Source organism: Equus asinus, chromosome 24 (genome assembly GCF_041296235.1).
Source record: "Equus asinus isolate D_3611 breed Donkey chromosome 24, EquAss-T2T_v2, whole genome shotgun sequence".
Classification (NCBI taxonomy): domain Eukaryota; kingdom Metazoa; phylum Chordata; class Mammalia; order Perissodactyla; family Equidae; genus Equus; species Equus asinus.
The window spans coordinates 60,782,694-60,799,628 of record NC_091813.1 but is presented as its reverse complement, the minus strand read 5'-3'; the positions used below and the strand labels follow the sequence as shown (position 1 = coordinate 60,799,628).

Genomic DNA, 16,935 nt, shown 5'->3' with positions numbered 1-16,935 from the left:
ACACATTTTTATTTCTTGATATATATTGATGGATTGTTTTCCAAAAACGTTATTGGTTCACTTCCTATGAGCAGACTGCGTACTCAAATGCCCATTTGACTGTACCTCATTGGCCGTGGTCAAGCCTGTGTGAATGTGGATAAAGATCACCTGTTCAGGGTTTGTAGCCTCTTCCTCAAAATTCTGCTCCAATACTTTTATGAGAAATGGAATTGTAAGTGATGTAATTTTGGGTGAGCATAAGCCCAGGATTGCTGAAGAAAAATTATTTTTAACACGGTTGTGGTGTTTCTCCAAAGGAGCCTCTTGGTGTTTTGAACTGGAGAATTCTTCACTGTGTGGGATGACCTGTGCATTTTAGGATCTTAAGTACTCCTGGGCCCAGCCCAGTGAAAGCCAGTAGCATTCCTCAGTCATAAGAACAACTGCCCTCAGTGGAGAACAACTGGGAGGGGGCGAAGAAACTATTGTTTAGCTGGATATAATTAATGCTGATAAAAATATGTAGTATAAACAAACATATTTCATTAAATGAGGGTTTTGTTATTCAATTGCAGTTTTTTTTTGGTTTTTTTTTTTTTTTTACCTACTTCCAGCTGTGGAATCATGTACGCTTATTTCATGGTTCTCAGAGTTTTTTGAGTGAAATATTCTGAGCTGGGGTAGTGGGGCACAGTGCACTTTCCAGAGACAACCATGACTATATGCTAACACCCGTCTAGCATTCCATGGAGCTGATACTAGGTAACAATAACTCCTTTTGATCGATACTTGGTCTAGGTGCTGGCATAGGAGCCTTGGGTTCGACAAAATCCAAACTTTGTGGTGTCTTATCATTAACTTTAGCTGACCAATTCAAGCTTGTGAGCCACCTGAATGATAGGATTCGAAAAAGCTATCTACCGACTGGATTGTTGGATTTAAAAAGGAATTTTAGTATATTAAATTTAAAAATTCTTTGACTTAAAACAATCTGTCAGTGCACAAATGTGTGAACATAATTAAAATAGTAATTTATCTGAAAGATAATTTATAGAATTTACTGACTGCCTCATTGATATGAGCAAAAATTATGAGATAGTAGCTAGACAGAGGGAAGGGAGAGGTATTCGATGCCTATGGAATTTGTTAGGACTGGAAATCTGAAATATCAGAAAAATAGAGTGAAAAATCATGAAAGAACTATTATTCTTTTAATAAATATATTTGCATTACAGTTTATAAGATGTGGGTGCAAGAGAAACCTTGTTAAATGAGTCTAAAAATTTTCAAGTGTGTACTTCATGTTTTAACATGTAAGGAAAAGTGAAACAAATTACCTTGTCATACATGCGATATTAAATGTCCAAAGAAAATGCTTCTAGTTATCTATAACCTGCTTTCTGTTTCTTATGGGAGGAAAAGCCATCTCCCTATTCATCAGTGTTACTGTTTCAATTTTCTTGAAACCCTCAAGTACCGTTAAACTATACTGTTATCCCTTTGAGGCGTAATTTAAAATCATTTAAAATTATTATAGGGCAGCTGATAAATAAATACTTGCATCATTTGGTACACTGAGGTCATTCTTCCAGCTTTCAGTCTCTACTGTCTACTCCCCTTTACTTCAGCTTTCAATAGGTGATGAGGAAGAAAATTAAACATGAAGCATGAAGTAGAGAATCTTCTTTTTTAACTGAAACTGGATCAAAATTTTAATGATGGAAACAATAAATAAAATACTGATTTTGAGGTGATCCATTCATTTAAGTAAAAAAATAAAAAATAAGAAAATATCTATCTCTAAGGCAAATATTCTAATAGAGATTTTCACAGGAGTTTAGATATGGCAAGGGAGCATTGACTACTGTAGACATTTGAGTACTAATTTGCATCATCTCTATTTTCGTTTCATTTTGCAAAAAATAAATAGAAGAAAGAAGACAATGTAGATAAATTATTAGCTCTTTGATAATTTCCACTGCTCTGAATCTTGCTAGGAAACTTGCTGAGAAGTATTTTCTGCTCACAAGCTTCCTACCAACTGGAGAAAAGGTGGAGCTGAGATGTCTCCCAGGTGGAAGAATGAGATCACGGTCTGTGTCTGTGGGAGGCTGAAAAATGGTCCCTAAGATTTCAGGTCCTAATGCCTGGAACCCATGACTGTCACCTTCTCTGGAAAATGGTCTTTGTGGGGTGATTTTTAGGGGTCTTGAGATGGGGAGAGCATCTTGGATTATCCATGTGGGCCCTGGATGCAATTGCAAGTGTCCTTATAAGTAGAGGGCAGAGGGAGATTTGACTACAGATAGAAGAGGAGAAGGCAGTGTGAGCAATGAGGTAGAGATTGCAGTGATGTGGCCAGAAGCCAAGGAAGATTGGCAGCCAGCAGATGTTGGAAAAGCAAAGAACTGATTCTCCCCTAGAACTTTTGGAGGAATGGGCTGCTGCCTTGATTTCAACCCAGTGATGCTGATTTTCAACATCTGGCCTCTAGAACTTTGACGGAATAAATATGTGTTGTCTTAAGCCACAAAGTTTGTGGTAATTTGTTACAGCAGCCATAGGAGACAAAAGTAATATCATTGCCTGCTTCTCTAGTGGGGAGGTTGATCTCGAGATACTTTGTGTCAAAGACTCTTTGACAAACACATAAAACAATTTGGAAGGAGCTGGGATCGAGTTGCATTTAGTTTGTTTAGGTGGAAAGCTGAATGTAGCAGTGTCATTACCTTGATGTTTTCTTTGTTAACTGACTTCTCTGGCTTTGTGGCTTCTATTTCTGATTTTGCATTTTATTAATTAACTGAATTTTAATAAATGACACATATGTTTGTAGAAAAGCAGTGTAACAGGAATAGTTGGGTGAGAATATGCTTTCGTAATGGCTTATCTTGATTTCAAGACACTTGAAAATTATTTGAAATAAAAAGCAAATAAAGCAATGTGAATGTATAATTGCAATTTTATAATAGGTTTAGCTCTAGAATAATGAATGTAAGTCATTAATTGAAAGTTAATTGGTAACATTGGCAAAGTTTATCTTGTACTTTGGGGATTGTACGCTTCAGTTGATACCTAGTGTACAACCGGGATTTATTCGCACCACACCTCTGAGTCTGAGAGTGTATTAAGTTATGAAGAATATTAATATTGCTGCAAAACAATTACTTGTTCATTTGCTAACTGATTAAAATTCATGCATAATTTATTGAAATGAATAGAGATTTTATAAATAAGCCTCCTTGTTCTCAAGGGCCTAAAAACAAAATAAATATGCTAATATGAGGCTACTTTTTACCTCCAACATAAAAAATTTAATACGTAGTGATATATTAGTCTCATTAATGGTAGATTTCACTTCTTCTAATCATGCTGTTTATCAAGATATATGCTTCTGAGCCTCTCTGAACGTTGGCACGGCTGCAGATTTGAGCTATGGCTTTGGTTCCTGGGCTGCCCCTCTTGTTCGCTTGACCACAGCAAGTGAGATGTGAGGCTGCTCGGAGTGGAGTGGCGCCCTTCTCTGGACTGAAAACCTCATGGCATCAAGCTCGTACATGAAACACTGGTGTTGAATATTAATTTTCAGTTTTAAAATTTGTGTGCTTTCTGGCAAAAACAAAACAAAATAGATCAAAAGTAGGGCTTGTTGACATATTTAGAAATGTAAAGTCTTTTAAAATTCTGAAAATAATGCCTAGTTTACCAATGAAGAAATTGTAACACCAAGGAAAGTTTACCTGGCTATCAGCATATGCATTTTTTGAAACCAAATCTCCTGACTTCAAATTTCATTTTCTTTTACATGTCATATCCTTAAGAATAGAAATGAAATAAAAAACACCGTGCTTTACTTTTTCACTTGTTTCTAATACTACATTTTGCTGTAGCTCCCACCCCTTTCTCCCTCCCATCTTTTGCTCTCTTCTTGGGTTTTCTCTTCATTTTCTGTGGCAATGATATGCAGAGTTTGATGGGTAAGATTTAGCCTTCACTAATATGGGCTTTTAGGTCAGGTTTCAGAATACCTATAAATTTATAGATTAACCAAGTTTTGTTATTTATAATTCATTTGACAAATTGTTCCATCATGTTAAATATCAGACCTCTTCAGAGTATTGTTCAGCTATAATGTGAGGCATCGCTGCTCTAGGCGAGAACCCCAGTAAGCTGTGAATTTAGCAACATTTCCTACTTAAATTAGTCAGTATATGAGCCATCTGGAATGAAAACAAACATTGCACATCTGAGGCAACTCAGTTTATTCGCGAAATACAGACTGCTTCTTAAAATATGTTCAGCATTTAGATAGTCTAGGAAGACATTTGCATTTTTTCTATCATGCTCATTTCTCTATTCAGTTTCATTTTAGTTTAAGGTTTAAAAAATATATCTACTTTCTCTTTTCCTCTGTCTACCTAAACTTTTGTAAACTTGGAATATAAAAGATGTTAGGCTAGTTGGTGAAATTTCATGCTATGAAATGTCTAATTCTGTTTTTCTTTAGCTGATAAATGAAAATTCTAAACTATTTTTGGTTTTATTTCAGCGTTTTCTTCTTGAGTGGCTTCTCAAGTGAAGTCAGTTGTGGCATTTGAAATAGTTCACCCTCTACACAATTTGACTATAAATTGTTGAAACAATTTTCAAACTATAAGGAACAGATTTTGTAGTTAAAGTTTATAAATCAGGTGTTAAGAACTACTTTTCAAAAGAAATAGGAATAATCACAAACATAAACAGTTTATATAGCACACATTATCTTATTCAAGCTTAGTTTTGTTTTCACTTTAAACATGAGCATAGGGAAACACAAGTTCATACGATTCTACCAATAGCTGGTGTGAAAGCTATTGCCATAATGAGCTCTGATTAATGATGGGAATAACTTATAATCTTCAAATGATTTTGGAGAGAAAAATAGTGTTACTCACTAGATACTCTCCCCCCATCTGTTATTCTTTATCACAGTATGTGGTTTTTTTTTTAATATAACTCTCAATTTAAAATAATGAATTTGTTGATTTATGGTTCCTGTGTCTCCCTTGCCATATTAAATGAATACTCAATGTGTAGAACAGCCTAGCCATTAGTAGTCACTCAATACATATTTGTCACATGAACTTTGGAGGAAAATTCTTGAAAATGACTTTAGCGTGTAGAGATCTCGGCCAGCTCGGCTCATCCCTTATGGCAGAGATATTTGTAACTCAGGGGTACATAATGTGGAAACTATACTTTGAAACAATCAAGGTTTAAGAGCGAATCCTGGGCTACAATGGAGAACCTTTGCTTCATTTAAACCTATATCACAAGGTAAAACCTATCTATGGGGTTTTTTGCATTGTTTCTTATGACAAGCATGCATTATCATTAAAAGAGAGAATCCAGTTTGAAAGCTATTGGCTGTCTGTTCTTACCTCCCCTGTGTCTGCATCTTCTCCACTCTATCCCTACCTGGGGTGAGGCTGAAGGGGGGATTGTGGAGTTGCATCTAATAGTTTTTCTTTATATAATTTACTTTGACTCTTAAAAAAAAAAACCTTTTAAAACAATTTTTGGGCAGTTATCACTTTATTAAAGATTAACACTCTCCTTTAAAGTCTGTTGGCTTCCCAGAGAAGTGTTCTTGTAGATGTTCAAACAACACTCCACCTGATCACAATGTACCAATTAGAACTTTTTCACGACACAGCCTTGCCTGTGGACAGACCATATGGACAGAGCTAGAGCTGTGGAGTCCTTCATAAAGCCCAGGATCAAATTTCAGCTACAGTGTTGTTAAGGAGGAAAAAAGGGCTCTGATTCATCATTCATCATTCCCATAAGTTCAAATATTGAAATAATGTTTCCCAAAATTTCTTTCAAGCAAAATATCTAAGCTATCTAAAATTAAATTGCTGCACACCTTTGATATTTGAGTTTAATATTTGATGCATTGCCTTCTCACATGCCACTCCCAAAAGCCAATGATACATCATGATTTGCGATTTTGCCTTGGTGAAAATGTCAACTTCCTATTCCCAGAGGTGGGTGTATGGAAACAAGTCAGCACCTGGCATCAACTTCGGAGTTCTGCTTTGCTGTGCCTTCCTCCTTATCTCATCTGCAGGAACTCTGCAGAAGTAAAAAGCAAAGCAAAAGCAAAAACACCAGTTGGCCATCTTTCATGAATGAAATAAGGAGTTACAGCAATATTCATCAATTTGAAGATTTGTAGAGGTCTTAGGACCTCAAGGATGTCAAAGATCAACTGTACTCTGTTAATAGCTATCCATGTCTAAATATTTTCTCATTATTTCCTTTGGTTACTGTTCCTGCACAAGTTTATCTCCTGGAGAGGCAGGTTTTAAATAAAAGAAATCTGTGGTAAAAGGGTCATATCCCATCTGGGAAAGTGTTTGCTCTTTAAAAGTACAGTTGTCAGACCACTCATGTCCTACTTTTCTTTTAAGTATTTATTATGTACTCCTAAATAAATTATTCATTAAACTTTTAGGCTTTGAGAGACATTAATGTATCTATGTACTATAGTCTTTTGGATTTTTAACTAATTAGATTGCACATTCGTCTCTCCTAGAACCACCAAGACCCATTGCTCCTCCCCAGCTGCTCGGTGTGGGGCCTACATATTTGCTGATTCAGCTGAATGCCAACTCCATCATTGGCGATGGTCCCATTATCCTGAAAGAAGTGGAGTACCGAATGACGTCAGGATCCTGGACAGAAACCCATGCAGTCAATGCTCCCACTTATAAATTATGGCATTTGGATCCGGATACTGAATATGAGATCCGTGTTCTACTTACAAGACCTGGTGAAGGTGGAACAGGGCTCCCAGGACCTCCGCTAATCACCAGAACCAAATGTGCAGGTAAGACTGGCTAGCAGGCCGCTCTGCCTGGTGAAGGAATCTAGTATAAGATGTACAATATACGCACAATTCTAAAAGTTCTAATTTTTGCTACATGATATATTCACACTATTCCAAGAGTTCCAGTGAATTTGGTAAGTCATAGCCTTGATTATGTCATAATTTAACTCATTTAAGAGCCATGTGACTGTTTTTCCATTATTGTTCAGTATTATTATGAGTCCATATCTTTTCTCTCATGGTAATTTTGCTCAGCTTGCTTGTACTAAGTGCAAAATCTCTGAGAGATGCAGGTGAAAGGATTATTGAGGGAGAAAAACCTTGCAGTTCAAGCAAATTCTGAATACCTTTCTGCTACGTGGAAATTGTCTTCCTCGATAATTTTGTTCTAGTCAGTGCAGAGGCCGTATCTGATAATATAGACGAGACAAGTTACCCTGGAGCAAGCCTCTATGAGATAACTCATCTCTCAGAAAATCCTGTTGTTGGAGAGTAAATGAGCAGCTTGACAGCCAGCTGTAGAGGACGAGAGGCTTTCCTATGTTTTTAAGCCTTGTTACTGCCCTCCCCATGCCGGACACAGAGGGGTGAAAATAATAGTATCTGGAAAAATCACAAAAAAAGAATAAAAAGTGAAATAAAATGTGCTATATAAACATACATCCTAGTTCCTTATTGTACTCTGCTGTCATAATGGGAGAAATTGTTAGCTATTTGTTAAAAGCCACTGACCAGTTATTAGAGTGCTTATTTTTAGTGCACTGTTTATTTTAGTATTGAAAATAGTTTAATTTTTAGTTTAGTTGAAAGAGACATTTTCTTATCCATCGAGCGTTATGTTGAAATATCTGCAGAGCTAGCACATGGCTCTGTGCATCTTGAACATTTAATGACGTACGTTCTGAAAATTGAAAACTAAGACTGTGGGGATCATTGAAAATGTAAATGCCTATAAATGTCTTCAGTTTCTTGAACATCTCTTTAGCATATATAATATTCTGGGGCTATCCACCAAGAGTTCTGATCTAAAATCAAAGCACAACCTATTCAATTACCAGATACACTATAATCCTTAAATATTTTTAAGTCCAGCTCAATTTTTAGATATATCAAGTGCGCCTATTGAAAGATGTTCACTAGGAAGTCTAACCGCTCGCTCGGTCGTCTAAGACTTAGACAGCAGAGAGTGTACTGATTTGATTGGTGTCGTGCATTGATCCTATGGCTGAAAAGCACTCTAACCTAGAAGGCATTGGGTAAATTTCCACAACTCAGCTAATTCACAGTTTGCTTTTTAAATTTTCTGTACTGCTGAGTCCTTTCCTTTTAGGTAATGTGACAAATTATTCTTACTGGAGTAGATGAACTTTCTGAGGGAGAAACACGTTGACTCCACAGCTTCAACGAGTCAAAGAAATAATTTAAAGCAGAGACAGTGTAGAAACTGGAAGTCGCTCACTCTGTCTTCCAAAATTAATATCCCCTGCTAACAGAAAAAGGTGGTCATTGAGTCTGTTTTACTGGGGATATTGCTGACATATGTTTTCGAATAAATTTAGCTTTCTTTCTACATTTAATCTTTATAAGGTATAAGCAAATTAAAATGACACATGGTAATTTACTGTTCCAGTGGTCTTCCTCCTGACTTCCCAAACAGGTGCTCAAACTTTTTATTTTTTTCCTAGTGAGGAAGGTTGGCCCTGAACTATCATCTGTGCCAATCTTCCTCCATTTTGCATGTGGGATGCTGCCCCAGCATGGCTTGATGAGTGATGTGTAGGTCTGCGCCCAGGATCTGAACCTGTGAACCCCAGGCTGCTGAAGCAGAACTTGTGAAGTTAACCACTGTGCCACCAGGCCGGTCCCCAAACTTTATTCTTTTAAATATCTCATCTTCCTTTTTTTTTTTTTTTTGAGCAAGATTAGCCCTGAGCTAACTACTGCCAATCCTCCTCTTTTTGCTGAGGAAGCCTGACCCTGAGCTAACATCTGTGCCCATCTTCCTCTATTTTATATGTGGGATGCCTACCACAGCATGGCTTGCCAAGCGATGCCATGTCTGCACCTGGGATCCGAACCGGTGAACCCCAGGCCGCTGAGAAGCAGAACGTGCCAACTTAACCGCTGTGCCACCTGGCTGGCCCCTACCTTTTTATTTTTCAGTTTCATCAGAATAGACCATTTAAAGTTAGCAGTCCCAAACAATGTATTCTTAATAGAATGTAATTTTTGTTTAACCTAGGAATTATGTGAAATTCGTTATTGGTGTGAGGCCCAATGGAGATCTGAAGTGAATGAGATTGTGTTTTAAAGCTAGTTATGCTATATTAAGTGGACGAAAACAACATGTTAATGAGCATTGATTTATCCCCCTCAAATGCTTGAGTTCTGAATGTATATTGAACTGCAGTAAGTAAAGATATGACTATAAAGTGCTTTGAGGTATTTTATTTTGAGAATAACCTTATCTGTGTGGGAGGGGCTAGAGTAAAAATAACTTACACTCATAGCTGCTTTCAAATTTATAATGTCTTGACATTTTGGAATTATGTTGGTCTTTTTTTCTGATTCTTTATTTGAGACACATTTAATTTGTGGGCTCTGTGGCATAAAATGCTGTGAGGTTCACTCGTAGCTTTACTTCCAGCTGTAGAAAGTTTATTTGTTTCTAAAATTATCTTTCATGTGTCGTCTTTGTCACATATGTTTATTAATTTATTAATGTTCTCATAAGGTGTGTTTGGTGGGGGTTTTTGTGGTAAAACAAAAGTGCTTATAGACTAAATTTTTAAGTACATTGTTGATTTAAGAGAAACTGTGGTTATTGTTTTATTATTTATTTATATTGTATTTATTTTTAATCAATCTCTGAAAAGCAGAAGTTGACTGTGAGATCCTTCAGCCTTTACCAGCACATTCCTGGGCTCAGCCTGAGGTCCTCTAACAGCAAAGTAGCACACAACTTAATGCTAGCTATGATGTTAGCTGATATTTAGTACAGATTTCAAAAGCCTAATAATTCTTCATATTCTGGGGAAATGACTTCTCTGAGACCCCACACATGACCTTGGGAGAAGCTCCCATGTAACTGTGTTAAGTTGTGCAAGCTCTGCATACTGGTTTTACAGGTGGCACTGAATACCAGTTCCATACAAAGACTGGGAGAATGCCACGCCGTGGTTGTAGTGTTTTACAGTTAATACCGTCAGACTGAATGAATGTTGATTATTTTGAAATAGCTATTTTAATACACCCTGCATGTTACACCACCAGAGGAACGATTTTTGACTACTAAGTGCCAATCAAAGAGTAAATCAGTATTCACTGTGTTAAAAATTTCGTCTTAATGGATTTAAGCCTTTGAAATCCTTTTTTTTTTGAGGGAGATTAGCCCTGAGCTAACATCCGCCGCCAGTCCTCCTCTTTTTGCTGAGGAACACTATCCCTGAGCTAACATCTGTGCCCATCTTCCTCTACTTTATGTCTGGGACGCCTGCCACAGCATGGCTTGCCAAGTAGTGTGTAGGTCCACACCCGGGATCCCAACCAGCGAACCCTGGGCCACCTAGACAGAGCACGCAAACTTAACCACGATGCCACTGAGCAGTCCCCAAACCTTTGACATTTTATTTCTGGCAATAGTAAACTGTTTTCTTGGTGGAAATCTGTCAGTAAATAATTTTACAGCAAGTCAATTAAATGGCTTTTCTTATGTGTATTGAGTAAATTTCACATTTTCAAATGCAAATGTAGATTTTCATAGTTAAGTATTGATTAATACTGCTTTATAATCAGCATATGAAGTGGATCTATCTTGATATTTTATTTTCACAACAATTCTGTGAGTTAGATGTATTCTTATCCCAGTTTTATAGCTGGTGAATCTAAGACTCAGGAAACACAAAACAGTGACTTATCTAGTATCAGACAGATGGCCAGCGGGGGCTCATACCCATTGTCTGGTGCTTGAAAAGCGTGAATTATAACCCCTCTTTCTCCCACTATAGGTGATGTTTTTTCCCTTTTATAGTAGTATAGCATGAATAAATGAAAATACAATAGGTAAAATCAGGGAGGGTTGTTCATTTTTAAACGTAGTATCTGCACGGCTAACTTACTTCCTGAGAAAACATGGCTTCATATTTACCAGTTCACTTTTATTGAGAGCACAATTGATTAGTGTGCTTAACCCTCAAATATATGCTGTGTCTTAAGTATTTTAAACAATTGAAGAAGTATAAAAACAAGTTTCACTTTATTCTTTTTGAAAATGCCCTGCCTCGTTGCCAGAGCTATTGTTTTCTTTTCTTTCTAAAGTACATTAAAATCGCTTGGTAAATATAGTTACCTGCTTCAGGGTCTCCAAAGTCAGGAAAGATGGTAATTACAGCCTCTGTGGCTGTGGCCACCTACGCTTGCCTCATGCTTCTCTGTGCACCTGAGGGGTATGATTATTTCACTGTTAGCTTACAGCCTGACCCATGTTATTGTTCACATAATGCTTCTTCAGGCATTTTATAAATTTTAAAAAAGGTGTAAATGTGAAGTTCTCTTAAATTGGAAGTAATTCAAAAACTCCACTGAACAGTCAAAGAAAGTCTACTTGTTTTTTTCCATGTGTCTGTTTCCTCTGGCTATACCATCTGGTGTAGAAGCTAAGAAAATAGTTTCTCTTTCTCTTATTAAATGGAAATAAAATATGCCATCATCAGAAATTGCCTGCATTGCATGCTTTGGCAATTGCATGTTAAAATTGCTCTTTTAAATTGCCTTCTGCTTCTGGGTAACCCATCATGGCACTGCTTTATGATTAACTGACATTTTAGCAGCATCTCCCTCATAGGGAAGGTCAAGAGTTCAGGGTGTCCAGAACATAATATATTTACACAGTTGGAAAAACTACTCTCTGCTCTTATATTGAAGTTCAATGCTCTTGGCAGTTTTCAGTGAAACTTGTAGATCTATGAAGCAGTGAAAAGGAGACTGTCTTATTTTAAACGTAGACATTTACTAAAAGTGCATTTTTTCTCTCCTAAATCCAAAATGGAAGGAAAAAACCAAAACAAAACAGTACTCAGGCACATACCAGAAACCACAAGGTAAGGAATTAAATTTTGCCTTTTTGGTTAGTTTCATCAGCAAAATGGAACCATATATTGATTTTTACTGTTGTCCAAGATAGTTATCAATCACAAAGTCTAGTTATCATTGAAACTCAGCCTTGAGATTAAAAAAAAAAATAAACAACTCTTGTAATAATTGGTCTGGTTTAACAGTGTAAGGAGGACACACTATTTGGTTTAAATTGAAGGCTTACATCAAAGCTTGTTTCAGAATTTTCTGAAATGTATCAATTTCCTATATATGATCTTTATGTGGCTTCTTTATTGCTTTTGAGCAAGAATTTTAAAAGGCAATGCTATTATTATTGAAGTAAAAAAAAAAACTATAGATAAAAAGCCATAAGGAAAGTGATGAGAAACAATTCTTCAGTTTTCTCAAAAATCTAAAAGAGTAAAACCTTTTTTCTTAGATTTCTTTCTTTGTAGTGAATAGTAACCTGATTTTGTTTTTGAAATTCTGTAGAGAATATTTCAGTTTGAAAGACATTTGTTTATTAAATATTCAGTATAAGAAAAACTTTTATCGACTTCTTTCTTTGTTAACAGCGCTGGGTTCCGTCTCAGGTCTTCGAAGCTATGCAAGCAATGCCTTGCACTTAAGCCCCTTGAAGTCACCAGAGACAGACCTATAAACAAGGAGTAAAATGCAAAGTGATAGGAACTTAGAGGAAGAACCTCTTCTTTAAGAGAGAGCATTTCAGAGATGCCATCACCAGGAAAGGATAGCTTTTAAACTGGGTCTTAGAAATTGACTATGAGGTTTTGAGGCGGAAAAGAACAGAAAATAGAATTAAAAACAGAGGGAAGCACATGTTTAACCCAATTGCAAACATTGCTGATGTTTTTTGGGTTCAGAAAATAGATGGAGCATTGGCTAACTCTAGGTTGTGATAGAATCAAGACCGCAGGTGGGATGTGGCAGGGCCTCACATGATCCAGGCTGCTGTTCTGTTGTTCGTAAGAAGCTGACTGACTGCTAGATTTGCCTTTAGAAAGATCATCTCATCTCTGTGGAAGACGAGTTAGAGCTAAGGAAAGACTGGGGGGCAGAGACATCATGAAAACATGCTTATAATAATAAAAAAAATACACTGGCTATAATCTTCTCTGCAGCATGTCTCTCTCATTTTAGATTAGAAAGAGGAAATCTGTAAATTCCTGGAAAATATCGTCATCCGTAACAATCTAGAAAGTTCCTTTCAGGGGCTGGCCCAGTGGTGCAATGGTTAAGTTTGCACGTTCCGCTTCAGTGGCCTGGGGTTCGCCGGTTCAGATCCCAGGCGCAGACATGGCACCACTTGGCAAGCCATGCTGTGGTAGGCGTCCCACATATAAAGTAGAGGAAGATGGGCACAGATGTAAGCTCAGGGCCAATCTTCCTCAGCAGAAAGAGGAGGATTGGTGGCAGATGTTAGCTCAGGGCTAATCTTCCACACACAAAAAAAAAAAAAAGAAAGAAAGTTCCTTTCATTAAAGGGATTGTAATGAGATTTTATAGGTGATCTAACTTTGTTGTTTGATTTACTTTTCTTTTTAAAATAGATGGGTTGTCATTAATATGCATGTAAAATTCATAGGATAACCCCTTGTTTTAGAAGAGAAAATTATGAAAGATTGGAGAAAAACTCAAGAGCTACTGTGTATTTGATGGGATATTTATTTATTTCATAAATTTCATTGAGGGTCAAAGTTGTATACATTGCCACCTTTAGGACTGCAGAAGATACAACATTAATAAAATAGGATTCCTACTCTTAAGGAACTGACAGTCAAGTGTTAGAACCATAATAAGAATAAAAATAATAAGTGATATAATAAAACTACAAAGAACTTTGGAAATCCAGAGATAAGAGGGAAAATTTCTGACCAAAAAGTAATTTTTCCCAAGCAGTGTGTTCGAAAACAACATTAACTTTTCTTCTCTGAAGAGAGTTGGATTGACGCGTCTGTTGAACAAACCCATAGCGTTGTCCCTAATTTCTTAATTCTGAAATAGTGCATAGAACAATATGAAGCCAGTAGCCACCGTAAGGATGACTTACCTTCTTTCTTTCCTTTCAACAGAGAGGAAATGTATATACAGATGGAAGTATTAAATAGAAAATATAATTCATATCCTCATTTAAATCATCATTGTAATTTGTTTGGTTGGTTTTGAATTCTTTGGGGCCCATAGACTATAGAAATGTTATTCTAAATTTCCAGGGAGCATATATATTCTAAATTTCCATAGAGAAGAGAGAGCTATAAAATAATCAACTTCTGTTAACCCTGCTAATGATCTATAGTGCTAAGCACTCCCAGCATGAGTCATGAAATTTGAACAAATATGAAATCATTTTTCAAACTACCTTTTTTGTTTTCTACCTCAGGAGTGAGATGTACAGTTAACCATACATACAGTTCATGGCACACTTCCTTGTACGGATATTAGTAGCTGTGTAATTAACTCAGTAGAGTTGGTTGCTTTTGGCTTAAAATTGACTTCTTCTGACTGACTTTGTTGCTAAAAAAGCACGTGGTAACCAGTGAAAATGACACTATTTTTATTTATCCATTGTACTTTAACACATGCTGAGTCTGTTAACAGTATCATTAAGTACTCTTTTTATTGGCTTCATTTGTTTTTATTGAATTTTGCATACTGCAATAAAGCCGACAGGTGGCAATGATTTGAATAGTAGCATCAGTCCCGTTAAATGTCCTGGATTTCCCCTCCGGTCTTAGGTCTTTTATTTGATATCAGAAAGTAGAAATAAAAATAAAATGACGTATTAATAATATCTTAAATGATAATAACGCAAGACTGTCTGAAGAAGAAGATGACCTAGGTGGGATTAAAAGCTATGGATCAATATGTCAAACACTAGGCGTTGTGTTAATTGTGAAGCTGAGTTCGAAAGACTCAGCCTGTGATGCAGGTCTTCAGACCTGTCTCCCATGGTGCCCTTGTGGTTACATTAGTGCAGACACTTGTGCTGATTTTCTTTCTTTTTACCCAGAGAATCTACCTCTGCTTTCAATCGTCAGTCCTGCTTATTCCCTTACTTGAATTATAATTTGTTTTCTTTGGGTTGGAATAAGAAAGAAAACTCTTAGAACTCAGGTTTTCTGGCAAGAAAAAAAAATTGCAGACACATTTTCTTGGGCAGGGGTTGGTGGGAGGAGTTCATGCTTATTTTTGGAACTTACATGCTTATTTTGGTCACTTATCCAGACCCAACCTAGTTATAATTAGCATTTTTGGAGAGTGTTGGTCACTCCGTACAACTTCTCGAATGGAAAAAAATGACTTTATCAAGATGTATCTCGTTATTTTCATCGTTTAACTTGACTCTTAAAGATGGGATCATCATCTTAGAATCACTTTCTGGTCTTCCTACAGGATATGGCCATATTATTATAGCTAATAATTCCTGTAGGGACGACTGCTCCATCCTCTTTCCTCTCCACCAACCTGTGTATAAGCTGCAAAGGGAAAGAAGCATATTCACAGGAATGAGAGAACGAGTGAATTCTAATCTCAAGTGTTGTAAGTTGTAAGTGCTATACTCTGTGAACCCAATAAAAAATGAACTTCAAAGGAAAGAAATTCATGCCGTTCATGTCACCCTAAGCAAGATGTGTGCAAATTCAGCTGTCACTACGTATGATATGGCCTAGAAATCATTGAGAGATGTCCATTTTAATTGTCTCAGTGAAATCATCTAGGTGAAGTTTGAGTTTCAATAACTCATCTTCCATTGTCTTGCTTTGTTAATATTTCATACCTACATAGTCCTTCACAATAAAGGAATAATAATCAGGAAACAAAGTTTTTACAGGTTAACTTACTTTATTTTTAAACAAATACTGTATTGTCTTGTTAAATCTACCTCTCAAAATATATAAACTTCATATTTTTTGTACTAATGGTACATGTGAATCTATAATACTTTATTGTCAAAACAAGGTTTTGTACATTTATATATATATATATATATATAATGGGCTCCCCCTTTTTTTTTTAAAGATTCTATTTTTTTTCCTTTTTCTCCCCAAAGCCCCCCGGTACGTAGTTGTATATTCTTCGTTGTGGGTCCTTCTAGTTGTGGCATGTGGGACGCTGCCTCAGCGTGGTTTGATGAGCAGTGCCATGTCTGTGCCCAGGATTCGAACCAATGAAACATTGGGCCGCCTGCAGCGGGGCGTGCGAACTTAACCACTCGGCCACGGGGCCAGCCCCAATAGGTTCCCCTTTTAACTGTAGTGATAGAAGGAAAGTGAAATAACTTCTGTGCCAATTATTAGGTGATTCTTTAAGTCAAGAGCACCTAAAACCCTTGCTCAAGATTCAGTGTAACAGTTATTGGAAATCATAATCTATTGCTTTGCTAGAAGTTTTTCTTCTCTGAGGTAGACCTTACAGGTGACTAAAGGAATGGATATCTAGTTTTGAAATATAAATGGCAGTAATCATTGAAAAGTTTGCTTAGATACTTCATTAACTTTTGACTTCTTTTTTGCCATCCAGTAAATTATAACAATATAAGTATATGTTTTAAAATTTTAATTTCTCCACTACGAAGCAATATTATCTTAAGCTGTTATTCATTTTATCAGCCTTATATGGTGGCCTTTTAAAGCACAATGCTTTTGGGAAAAATCTAACATAACTTAAAAACAAAGTGGTATATTGATGAATTTTTGATTTTGGGACAACATATCAGAGCTCTCTCTAGTAATTGAAGAACTACAAAATGAAGGTAAGAACAGCTGTTCTCTCACCAAGGAGATGACCCCTTCTTGTGCCCTCATGAAACAGTAGTGCTGTAGAGCATGAAGCTTTGTCCTTTTTAAACAAAACCAATTTGTTGCTATCAGATGATTAACATGGACTCTCATGGGTTGGGCCAGTGATCCTGTTTTCCTTGATGATTTAGCCCGTGAATTTTGGACTCCTTCCAGGCTCTGAGG

At 36.6% G+C, this 16,935-nt stretch overlaps 1 protein-coding gene across 11 annotated transcripts in view; it reads left to right on the top strand.

Moving 5' to 3' along the window:
- The window catches only part of PTPRK (protein tyrosine phosphatase receptor type K), a 514,767-nt gene that overhangs the window by 305,932 nt on the left and 191,900 nt on the right, over positions 1-16,935 (top strand). For all 11 annotated transcript variants that reach the window (XM_070496694.1, XM_044753877.2, XM_044753876.2 and 8 more), the window contains exon 7: positions 6,563-6,856. In XM_070496694.1, the coding sequence (XP_070352795.1) occupies positions 6,563-6,856 (294 nt within the window). The remainder of the gene's footprint in view (positions 1-6,562; positions 6,857-16,935) is intronic.